Below are 13,431 nucleotides of genomic sequence, written 5' to 3'. Positions count from 1 at the left end.
TGGGATACAAGACCATTGACAAGCAGCTTGGTGAGAAGGTAACAATAGTTGGTGCGATTATTCGCAAATGGAAGAAACACAAAATAAGTCAATCTCCCTTGGCCTGGGGCTTCATGCAAGATCTCACCTCGTGGAGTTGCAATGATCATGAGAACGGTGAGGAATCAGCCCAGAACTACACGGGAGGATCTTGTCAATGATCTCAAGGCAGCTGGGACCATAGTCGCCAAGAAAACAATTGGTAACACACTACGCCGTGAAGGACTGAAATCCTGCAGCGCCCGCAAGGTCCCCCTGCTCAAGAAAGCACATAAATGCCCGTCTGAAGTTTGCCAATGAACATCTGAATGATTCAGAGGACGACTGGGTGAAAGTGTTGTGGTCAGTTGAGACCAAAATGGAGCTCTTTGGCATCAACTCAACTCGCCGTGTTTGGAGGAGGAGGAATGCTGCCTATGACCCCAAGAACACCATCCCCACCGTCAAACATGGAGGTGGAAACATTATGCTTTGAGGGTGTTTTTCTGCTAAGGGGACAGGACAACTTCACCGCATCAAAGGGACGATGGACGGGGCCATGTACCGTCAAATCTTGGGTGAGAACCTCGTTCCCTCAGCCAGGGCATTGAAAATGGGTCGTGGATGGGTATTCCAGCATGACAATGACCCAAAACACACGGCCAAGGCAACAAAGGAGTGGCTCAAGAAGAAGCACATTAAGGTCCTGGAGTGGCCCAGCCAGTCTCCAGACTTTAATCCCATAGAAAATCTGTGGAGGGAGCTGAAGGTTCGAGTTGCCAAACGTCAGCCTCGAAACCTTAATGACTTGGAGAAGATCTGCAAAGAGGAGTGGGACAAAAATCCCTCCTGAGATGTGTGCAAACCTGGTGGCCAACTACAAGAAACGTCTGACCTCCTGTGATTGCCAACAAGGGTTTTGCCACCAAGGGTTTTGCCACCAAGTACTAAGTCATGTTTTGCACAGGGGTCAAATACTTATTTCCCTCATTAAAATGCAAATCAATTTATAACATTTTTGACATGCGTTTTTCTGGATTTTGTTGTTATTCTGTATCTCACTGTTCAAATAAACCTACCATTAAAATTATAGACTGATAATTTCTTTGTCAGTGGGCAAACGTACAAAATCAGCAGGGGATCAAATACTTTTTTCCCTCACTGTACCATATTTGTATTCAACGAGAATCACAATATTTATTTATCCCTAAGAAATCTTACGAGTTATGAGGCTCTCTTTCACAGATGTCCAGTAGTTTCACAGATGTTCAGTGAAAGTCAAGGCTGAAATTCAAAGGGCCACCTTATACAGTACTTTAAATGGGTCAGGTGTCAGATCGTTATGCAATCCCATTATGTAAGAACGCAGACCGCTGCGCTCCAATCGACACGTTTTACTCTGATTTATAATTCGCAGCATCGTTCATGGGGCTTGCGGGGGAGGAGCGGTGGCACGGCAGTCGGCAAGCCGCACCGCTTAACCCCAGCTACTCGAGATCGACTCCCCCTTGCGGGCTAACACCAGCGACGAAATAATTGCCGCCTGTCATGGGCCCCTCTCCCCTAGTAGGTTGACTCGGCCATAAATGAGTACCTGTCTGGAGCGGTGTCTCAACATCAGCACTGGAGAGACAAAGGCGTCTGGGTGTGGTGCTGGCCACACCAACTCCCACTTGGGTGCACCGTGTGCTGGCCACCATAGGTGCTGCACGCTAACAGCCCCAACAGTCTGTTCAGGCTATGCATAAAGCACTTAAGGTATTATTATTCTTAGCTCTTTCGGTAAAGTCACGTGACTTTACCGAAAGAGCTAAGAATATGAATTACTGCAGTCACGAAAGCTTTAAATCAAAATTTTACATAAGGTATTGTTACGTGTGTAGAGGCCTGTCCATGCTTGTGTGTGTGGGGAGTGGTAGTGCAGCGGTTAGCGCGCTGCACTACGAACCCAGCGACCCAAGGTCGATTCCCGCTCACGGCCAACACCAGTGCTATTATCTGAACTGGTCCTGGGCCTCCCCTAGGTCGACTCAGCCTAATATGAGTACTTGGTACGGTGTGTAAAATATTGCCACTGTGGAGACAAAGGGAATCGGGCGTGGTGCTGGCCACCCACTCCCTCGTGTATCGTGCAGGTCTTAATAGGTGCTAGCTAACAGCACTTGCCCCAACAGTCTGTTACTGCTGTAGGAGGAATCGTTGTCTTTTTGTCTATGTGCTGGCTGGTATGTGTGTATGAGTATGCTGGTATGTACATGTGGGTGCCTGTCCATGCAAACGAATCCACATTCCTAACCACAATGAACCGGGGGGACCTATGGTATTGTAGATGTTTCAAATATGTTGAGCTACGTACATTTTGGTCAAGGTTGAAAAAGGAGATACAGTGAAAATATTTTCACCAGGCTCATCTGGAACGTTTTTCGTTTACATCTTCGTCCTTTCCGTTCCTCCAATTTTCCAGGTTATATTGGGGAACAGTTTCGTGAACATGGAAAAAGAAACGTACTGGTTAAGATCATACCTCTCAACCCCTTATCAGTGCCGAGCTCATTACAGACCAATTCAGGCCTTATTGGTCACCCCGTGCCCCTTATAAATCTCAACGTTCATCCTACAAACTCCCATCACAAGGGAGAGAAACACAAACAAATAGAGATTTTTATTTTTTGCCAGTATTAAAACGGTTGTACGCCGTATGGACCTGAGAACGCAATTGCCCTGTACAAGAATACGGGGCAAACCGTATGGGTTGACAGGTATGGTTAAGATGTGGGGGTTACTCGAAGCCCTGAACTCGCCTAGTTTAAACTAAACGAACGTGCCAGCTGTGTGGCCGCTCACCACTTATGTTCTGACCCCCCACTCAAACCATCCACACGGTATCCCCATTTCACGAGCATTGATTCAAGCGAGCCTGACACTGCTGATGATGTGTGTGAAACCTGCTCCAGAGTATTGCTGGTGAAAATTTGCACTCCTAGAAGGGCCACGTGACTGATGGGTTGTGTGTTAAGTGTGGTCGAATGTGTAAACACACTCAACATTGAACATGATTGGAATATACATGGCAGTCATCATTCCCATTACTGAAAAAAACTTGGCATGGGCAAATCCTATAACTTCACCACACGCCTTGTAGGGGCTGAGTCTTTGAGCTGCAGTGAACCAATGATTACGCCAATTCGATGTACTCATGTCTGATATGCCTATTGATCACAATTGCACCCAATAAAAGGACCCTCTTGAAAAAGAGTCGTGAGACTGGGCGAGGCTCCTAATCTGTGGGTAAATGTTTCCCAGTGTTTGCTAAATGTATCTAAATCAGCCCCAGCCTCCCCATATGTCATGTGGCTCCTATGTGACCATCCCTACTGTGAAACCCCTCCGCTCTAATCTATACACACACTCTAAACCAGCTCACGTGGCCTCTGTGTGGTCACCTCCGCTCTAAATTCCTGCCCTCTTCTCGCCGCCCCCTGTCGTTCCATGCAGCAGCGTCGAGGCCCTAAGCTACCCTCTCCCTCTCATCAACCCGCACCTCTGAATAGCATTCTTGGCTACATACGGTGGGAAAGAAGTTGCACATCTCTCCTGACCCCTTCGCTCCCGTTTCTTCCATTCCTTTTCCATCCTTTTCCTCATTTCCCATTCTCTTCTCTCTTCCTTTTCCCGTCCCTTTTCCCCTTTCCCCATGCCTGCCTCACAGGGCTGACATCCTTGACCCTACTCCCCATCACGTGATTGTGCCACCACGGGTTCAAAGGTCGCTAGTTTTCAGCGCAAGGAAGACGAACATTAAAGAGGTTAACTCCACGCTCATTGGCCTCCTTTTAAGCGTACTCCGGTCGTTCTGTTGGTAGCCGCTGCTCCTGGTGACTCGGTTACCCACGACCTAAGAATCAACACTGACGATATGATCTCCCACTCTTCACCTGCATTCCACGAAGATAAACAAATCCCTTGGTGGGTTTTATACTTTAAGGTGCGGGGTGTTTCACATCTTCGCATTTTTGTGTTGATTAGAACCACCCTAACGCCCTGTTACCTAAGCTAATTGAGAGTTGACGTGATACATTTATACGCATCTACCGCTGTGTACGCATGTGTGAGCTTGCGTGTGCCCGTGTTACGAACCCACACACTCACTCCGTCATTCACCCACTCGCTCATTCACTGACTCGACAGCTCACTCAGCCTCTCGCTCGCTCGCTCGCTCACCCGCTCACCCATCCAATCGCCCATGTCTCTGTGTGTACGTGTGTGTCTGTGTGCACCTAGCCTGACACAGGCACCATGGTGACATCACCGCCACATAATGGTGAATGGCGGTTGTCTGTGTGTGTGTGCGTGAATGTGTGTCTATATGCATGTATGTGGGGAGCGGTGATGTACTGGTTAACGCACTGCACTACTACCCGGTGGCCTAAGATTTGATTACCACTCGCGGCCATTAACAGCGGTGAATATATGACCCAGACCTATGCCTCTACTAGGTTAACTCAGCCTTAAATAAGTACAGTAAACCCTTGTTAATTCGACACATATGAGGCTCTGGCCTTGCCAAATTATCCAATATTCCGAATTATGTACAATGGTACTTGCCCAGTGCCTCCTACCCCAATATATATAAAAAAAAACTCTTCACACACCATACACATTGACACGCCTGTATCAATTCTATCCAAAACTTTGGATTTGTCTCGCAGACTAAGGGATTCATACTTCAGTCCCTTTCTATTACTTCTTGATGTGGGTGTAGACGACATTGCTGAGAGGGTTGGCTTGCACAGAGTGCACAAGCAAGGTGAAGTCCTAAAGCGCGGGTCTGCACTAACGCTCGCCACGCGCGTCGCCACTCGACCGAGTCGTTGTTTTGGTCGTGGCGCGCGGTGTCGCTCCGCTTCCATGCCGAGATTGGACCATTCGGTACGGCAATTCGGCTCGTGACGAATTACTAGCGCACCGTATATATGCCAAAAGCGCAGCCATGCCGAATTATCCACAATTACGAATGATCAAATACCGAAATAACGAGGTTTTACTGTTTTGGGCATGGTTTAAAAGGATGAGCACTTGGGAGACAGAGGCAGCCGTGCGGGCCTTAATAGGTGCTCACGAACAGCACTTTCCCCAACAGCCGTTAAGGCTATAGGGGGGGATGTGTGTCTTTGTTCTTGTCTGTGAGTGCGGGTATATTCATTCACGTGCATGTGTTTATCCGGATGTGCCTGCATGTGTATGATTGCCTTTTCATGGTTATCTCGGCTTGTGTGTGTGCACGTGCAGGTTTATGTATCGGTGGTTGTCTGTGTGTGTGTGTGTGGGCCTTACCCGTGCGCATGTGCACGTATGGTGCAGTGTTTAGCCCACTGTGCTACGAACCTGGCGATCCACGTTCGAATCCCGCTCACGGCCAATACCGGCGACTAATATTCTGAACCGGTCCCAGGCCTTAAGGGAGTACCGGGTGCGGCATGCAAACATCACCGTTGGGGAGACAAAGACGGCCGGGCGTGGTATCGGCCGCACCATGCCGGCCTTGAACAGGTGCTCGCGAACAGCACTTACCCCCAACAGTTTGTTAAAGTCTCCACGGGGGGATCTTTGTCTTTGTGCACGTGTGCAGCATGTGTGCCCCGGCTCACCAACTCCCCATCTCTCATTGTGATGGTGGGGTTGCCGGCTCGGGGAAAGACCTACATCTCCAAGAAGCTCACACGCTACCTCAACTGGATCGGAGTCAGCACCAAAGGTGCGTGACTCTGCGGCATCGCCCACCGACACTAAACTAAACACGAAGAACACCTTGTTGTACGCGTTCTTACTCGCAAAGTTCATGTTGATCTCACGCCGCTCTCGCGTCATGTTCGTTAGCGTCAAACGCCTGGGGGCACGGGAGGGGTAGGGGAGGGCGCACGGGAGAAGGGGAAGGGGGTGGCACGGGAAGAACAATTATTAATTAGAACTATAAACCATCTGTATTTCACCGGGTAATGCCCACTGGGCTATGTAGCTCTTTTTCAGAAGCGACCTGGCCACAAATGATAGCTCAACGAAGTGGCTTGTCAAGTGGAAATCTACAGCAGCCAAATACCCTAAACGCGCGTTTCCAAATGTGGGGGGGGGGGGGGGAAACTGGAGGACCCGGAGAAAATCCATGCGACTACAGAGAGAACATGCAAACTCCAAATATACAGCAGGCGTCAGGGTCGGGATTGAACCCTCGACTTCCTGTATACCAGGCGATGTAGTTGACATCTCGCCACCGTGACACGCTCCTGCCACGAGCCCCCGTCGCCCACCGCAGCCTAAACCACCCCTCGACCGCCTGCCTCCCACATGGCACCGTCACTCTCCGATCACGCCAGTCGCACCCGACGACCCAAGTTCAATCCCACTCGCGACCATTGACAGTGGAGAACATCTGAACCTGGCCCTGGCCCTCCCCTTGGTCCACTCGGCCTGAAATGAGACCTGGTGCAGTGTGTAAACATCAGCACTGGGGAGACAAAGGCAGCCGGGCGTGGTGTTCGCCACCCACTCCCCCCTGTGCCGTGCTGGCATTCATAACTGCTTGCTAACAGCACTTGCCACCACAGTCTGTTAAGGATATATACGGTGGGGGGGGATCTTTGTGTGTGTGTGTGTGTATGCGGGACGGTGCAGTGTTCAACGTGGGCATGTACCGGCGCCAGGCCACCGACTCGTACCGCTCGTTCGAGTTCTTCCGCCATGACAACGAGGAGGCGATGACGATCAGGAAGTACGAAGCGCACGCACACACAGACACATACACACACATTCACACACACATACACACACACAGACACACACACACATTCACACACACATACACACACATTCACACACACACACATTCACACACACACATTCACACACACACACACACATACACACACACAGACACACACACATACACACACATTCACACACACATACACACACATTCACACACACATACACAGACACACACACATTCACACACACACATACATTCACACACACACACATACACACATCACACACACATTCATACAGACATACACACACACATACACACATCACACATTCATACAGACACACACACACATCACACACACATTCACACACACACACATCACACACACACACATCACACACACACACACATTCATACAGACACACACACACATCACACACACACATTCATACAGACACACACACATCACACACGCACACATACACACACATACATCACACACACACACATTCATACAGACACACACATACACACATCACACGAGCGCACACACGCGCACACACACACACAGACGCACACACACGCTCGAGTCCCGTCACTCAGCCGGGGAAGAAAAACAACCCGCACCAAACGGACTCCGTGATGCTTTCGATTGGTGCCTTGTCCCTCGTGTGTTATACTTTCATTATATTGTTATACCCAGGAAAGCCTCACCGAGTCTCGTTTTCAAGAAGGTCCTGCCAAGTTTTCGCAATAGGGAGTGATTATTGCTTGCGGTGTATGATCCCGATTGAGTAACTCTGTGGTGGGATTTTTTTTTTAATTTGGAACGTGACGCTGGCACAGTGTGGCCTACTCTTGCGAACCACATCGCAGGATCTCGTTAACGTCCACTGTGAGTAAAGCAGATGGTGCATGATAGTGGTATCATTGTGGGTGCCACAGTGGCGAGATGTTAATTACCTCGCCTGGTATGCAGCAGGTCGTGGGTTCGATCACGACCCTGGCGCCTGTATATTTGGAGTTTGCACGACTCTCTCTCCCCATAGTCACGTGGATTTTTCTCTGGGTTCTCCGGTTTTTCCCACCACATTTAGAATCATCATCACGCCTTTCGAGTACTTGGCTGCTATAAATTTCCACGTGATGATAAGCCACTTCTTTGAGTTTCGGAAAAAGAGCTGAACGACTCAGTGGGCATTACCTGGTAAAATAAAAAATAGTTTCTAGTTATCATTACGGTTAATACGCACCACAGGGTTAACCAGGGTGGCTGCAGGATTTCGAATGGTTAACCTCTGCGGGGAACGTGTCACCGCCCATGCACGTGGCATTTACGTAGCGGTGATGTCTTTCCTTCTGACCCAGACGACGATGAAGTTCTGACGCCGCATGACAAAGGGTTCCTTTTTTTAGGAGCCTTCCGTTTCGGTGTTAGTACCCAGGGCACCTTCATGTCAAGACGTCTGGTCAGCGTGGAAGAGTAGGCCAAATGCTCCCTCGCGGTGGGCTCTCTATAGAGTTTCATCTAGCATGGAAGCCCTCTGCCAGCAGTGGCGTGAGTGAGCACTTGCAGGGCTGCACCTTTAACCTGTTGCTCAAAGCGCATAGAAAGCACCATTAGGCTTCTTAGAGTTCACTACTAATGCCCCAGGCTCTTAGAGCTAGACTAAGGCTGCTTTGTAGGGTTCATGGAGTTCGTTGGTAATGATTGATGCTCATTTACGCAGACTCTGGCACGATTACAATTCACGGGATTTTTTTATTTAAATGGCCGGAGGTGCAGAGACCCAGACGGACAGGACTGACGCCGTCATGGCAACCGCCTGTGGGTGGTGGTGGTTATACAACCGATGACGGTGCTCGCAAACACACACACACCTCGCATAATCATCTCGCATAATCACCTCGCATAATCGCCTCGCATAATCACCTCGCGTAATCACCTCGTGTAATCACCTCACGTAATCATCTCGCATAATCGCCTCGCATTAATCACCTCGCATTAATCGCCTCGCATAATCGCCTCGCATAATCACCTCGCATAATCATCTCGCATAATCACCTCGCATAATCGCCTCGCATAATCACCTCGTGTAATCACCTCACGTAATCGCCTCGCATAATCGCCTCGCATTAATCACCTCGCATTAATCACCTCGCATTAATCGCCTCGCATAATCACCTCGCATAATCGCCTCGCATTAATCGCCTCGCATAATCACCTCGCATTAATCACCTCGCATTAATCACCTCGCATTAATCACCTCGCATTAATCACCTCGCATAATCACCTCGCATTAATCGCCTCGCATAATCACCTCGCATTAATCGCCTCGCATAATCGCCTCGCATTAATCGCCTCGCATAATCACCTCGCATTAATCACCTCGCATTAATCACCTCGCATTAATCGCCTCGCATAATCACCTCGTGTAATCACCTCACGTAATCATCTCACATAATCACCTCGCATTAATCACCTCACATAATCGCCTCGCATTAATCGCCTCGCATTAATCGCCTCGCATAATCACCTCGCATTAATCGCCTCGCATTAATCGCCTCGCATAATCGCCTCGCATTAATCGCCTCGCATAATCACCTCGCATTAATCATTAATCACCTCGCATAATCACCTCGCATTAATCGCCTCGCATAATCACCTCGCATTAATCGCCTCGTATAATCACCTCGCATTAATCGCCTCGCATAATCGCCTCGCATTAATCGCCTCGCATAATCACCTCGCATTAATCACCTCGCATTAATCACCTCGCATAATCACCTCGCATTAATCGCCTCGCATAATCACCTCGCATTAATCGCCTCGCATTAATCGCCTCGCATAATCGCCTCGCATTAATCGCCTCGCATAATCACCTCGCATTAATCACCTCACATTAATCACCTCGCATTAATCACCTCGCATAATCACCTCGCATTAATCGCCTCGCATAATCACCTCGCATTAATCGCCTCGCATAATCACCTCGCATTAATCGCCTCGCATAATCGCCTCGCATTAATCGCCTCGCATAATCACCTCGCATTAATCACCTCGCATTAATCACCTCGCATAATCACCTCGCATTAATCGCCTCGCATAATCACCTCGCATTAATCGCCTCGCATAATCGCCTCGCATTAATCGCCTCGCATAATCACCTCGCATTAATCACCTCGCATTAATCACCTCGCATTAATCGCCTCGCATAATCACCTCGTGTAATCACCTCACGTAATCATCTCACATAATCACCTCGCATTAATCACCTCACATAATCGCCTCGCATTAATCGCCTCGCATTAATCGCCTCGCATAATCACCTCGCATTAATCGCCTCGCATTAATCGCCTCGCATAATCGCCTCGCATTAATCGCCTCGCATAATCACCTCGCATTAATCACCTCGCATTAATCACCTCGCATTAATCACCTTGCATAATCACCTCGCATTAATCGCCTCGCATAATCACCTCGCATTAATCGCCTCGCATAATCGCCTCGCATTAATCGCCTCGCATAATCACCTCGCATTAATCACCTCGCATTAATCACCTCGCATTAATCGCCTCGCATAATCACGTCGTGTAATCACCTCACGTAATCATCTCACATAATCACCTCACATAATCGCCTCGCATTAATCGCCTCGCATTAATCGCCTCGCATTAATCGCCTCGCATAATCACCTCGCATTAATCGCCTCGCATTAATCGCCTCGCATAATCGCCTCGCATTAATCGCCTCGCATAATCACCTCGCATTAATCACCTCGCATTAATCACCTCGCATTAATCACCTCGCATAATCACCTCGCATTAATCGCCTCACATAATCACCTCGCATTAATCGCCTCGCATAATCGCCTCGCATTAATCGCCTCGCATAATCACCTCGCATTAATCACCTCGCATTAATCACCTCGCATAATTACCTCGTGTAATCACCTCACGTAATCATCTCACATAATCACCTCGCATTAATCACCTCACATAATCGCCTCGCATTAATCGCCTCGCATTAATCGCCTCGCATAATCACCTCGCATTAATCGCCTCGCATTAATCGCCTCGCATAATCGCCTCGCATTAATCGCCTCGCATAATCACCTCGCATTAATCACCTCGCATTAATCACCTCGCATTAATCACCTCGCATAATCACCTCGCATTAATCGCCTCGCATAATCACCTCGCATTAATCGCCTCGCATAATCGCCTCGCATTAATCGCCTCGCATTAATCACCTCGCATTAATCACCTCGCATTAATCACCTCGCATTAATCGCCTCGCATAATCACCTCGTGTAATCACCTCACGTAATCATCTCACATAATCAGCTCGCATTAATCGCCTCGCATAATCGCCTCGCATTAATCGCCTCGCATAATCACCTCGCATTAATCACCTTGCATTAATCACCTCGCATTAATCGCCTCGCATAATTACCTCGTGTAATTACCTCGTGTAATCACCTCACGTAATCATCTCACATAATCACCTCGCATTAATCACCTCACATAATCGCCTCGCATTAATCGCCTCGCATTAATCGCCTCGCATAATCACCTCGCATTAATCGCCTCGCATTAATCGCCTCGCATAATCGCCTCGCATTAATCGCCTCGCATAATCACCTCGCATTAATCACCTCGCATTAATCACCTCGCATTAATCACCTCGCATAATCACCTCGCATTAATCGCCTCGCATAATCACCTCGCATTAATCGCCTCGCATAATCGCCTCGCATTAATCGCCTCGCATTAATCACCTCGCATTAATCACCTCGCATTAATCGCCTCGCATAATCACCTCGTGTAATCACCTCACGTAATCATCTCACATAATCACCTCACATAATCGCCTCGCATTAATCGCCTCGCATTAATCGCCTCGCATAATCACCTCGCATTAATCGCCTCGCATTAATCGCCTCGCATAATCGCCTCGCATTAATCGCCTCGCATTAATCGCCTCGCATTAATCACCTCGCATTAATCACCTCGCATTAATCACCTCGCATTAATCGCCTCGCATAATCACCTCGTGTAATCACCTCACGTAATCATCTCACATAATCACCTCACATAATCGCCTCGCAATCGCCTCGCATTAATCGCCTCGCATAATCACCTCGAATTAATCGCCTCGCATTAATCGCCTCGCATAATCGCCTCGCATTAATCGCCTCGCATAATCACCTCGCATTAATCACCTCGCATTAATCACCTCGTATTAATCACCTCGCATAATCACCTCGCATTAATCGCCTCGCATAATCACCTCGCATTAATCGCCTCGCATAATCACCTCGCATTAATCACCTCGCATTAATCACCTCGCATTAATCACCTCGCATTAATCGCCTCGCATAATCACCTCATGTAATCACCTCACGTAATCATCTCACATAATCACCTCGCATTAATCACCTCACATAATCGCCTCGCATTAATCGCCTCGCATAATCACCTCGCATTAATCGCCTCGCATAATCACCTCGCATTAATCACCTCGCATTAATCGCCTCGCATTAATCGCACCGGCGCACGGGAGGCAGAATGACACTGCTGGGGTTTGACGTCTCCCCGGGGCTTGCTACCGGGGGGCCGCGAACCACATTCCTCAACCACGCGGCCAGGCCATTTGAAACAATAATAATGTCGACTCGTAGCGCGCCTCCAGCGTACGGTGCTCGCTCATCGCTCTCGAAGAGAGAGAGGACCACCCGGAGGCACGAGGGGGACCCACAGACGAGCGAGAAGGCAGCGGCAGCAGCAGCCTCTGGCGTAGTTGAGCCGGTGCCAAATTTCATCCGCCCCACCCCCCCCCCCCAAGCTCTGCGGTTCTCTATATCGAATGAGCGTTTGCTTGCCTGCTCGCCACTGCCGACGTTGTTTTGCTTGACGGGGCGATGGTGCCTCCCTCCCGCAGGCAGTGCGCGCTGACGGCGCTGAACGACGTGAAGACATACCTCTCAGAGGAGGGCGGCCAAGTGGCAGTGAGTGACCGCACAGACACACGGCGGTCTCGCACAGACACACGGCAGTCTCGCACAGACACACGCGCACACGGCGGTTAAGCACGCACGTAGCGGTCGCACAGACACGCACGCTCTTCCACGGGAAGCGTTTCACAACATCTGTGTGTGATCCACCAACCCTCGATGCTGCCTCAACAGTTCTGCGTTAGAGGCGGTCCACGCTGCTGCACTGTGAGGCATCACCGCTTGACGAGAAGAGATTCGCCCCAATGTCACGCTCACCCTTGCCACCGCCACCACTCTCAGCGGATTTGTTAAAGCCACTGCCACCGCCGCCTGGGGCAGTGCATTGTGGGCTGCATCTGGATGTTTTTTGAGAAGGGAACTCTTTTGGGATGCCGCGCTGGTGTGATATTAGCTACCTCGCCTGGTATACAGGAGGTCGTGGGTTTGATCCTGACCCTGACGCCTGCTGAATATTTGGAGTTTGCGTGTCTCTCTCCTCGTTTTTCCCTGCACGTTCAAAAACGTGCGTTTAGAGTTTTTGGTTGCTTTAAATTACCACACAAGCCACTTCGTTGAGCTCTCTTTTGTGGGCAGGTCGCTTCTGAAAAGTAGCTACATAGCTCAGTGGGCCTTACCCGGTAAAATACAGAT

At 49.4% G+C, this 13,431-nt stretch overlaps 1 protein-coding gene across 3 annotated transcripts in view; it reads left to right on the top strand.

Moving 5' to 3' along the window:
- Positions 1-13,431, top strand: part of PFKFB3 (6-phosphofructo-2-kinase/fructose-2,6-biphosphatase 3) — a 48,862-nt gene that overhangs the window by 21,957 nt on the left and 13,474 nt on the right. For all 3 annotated transcript variants that reach the window (XM_032963426.2, XM_032963428.2, XM_076070680.1), the window contains exons 2-4: positions 5,648-5,773; positions 6,688-6,784; positions 12,726-12,792. In XM_032963426.2, coding sequence (XP_032819317.2) covers positions 5,648-5,773; positions 6,688-6,784; positions 12,726-12,792 — 290 coding nt within the window. The remainder of the gene's footprint in view (positions 1-5,647; positions 5,774-6,687; positions 6,785-12,725; positions 12,793-13,431) is intronic.

This window comes from Petromyzon marinus, chromosome 30 (assembly GCF_048934315.1).
Source record: "Petromyzon marinus isolate PM22_M1 ecotype Great Lakes invasive population chromosome 30, UKy_Petmar_22M1.pri1.0, whole genome shotgun sequence".
In the NCBI taxonomy this organism is placed as follows: domain Eukaryota; kingdom Metazoa; phylum Chordata; class Hyperoartia; order Petromyzontiformes; family Petromyzontidae; genus Petromyzon; species Petromyzon marinus.
Note: the sequence above shows the minus strand (reverse complement) of the source record. Positions and strands in the feature narration are given on the sequence as shown.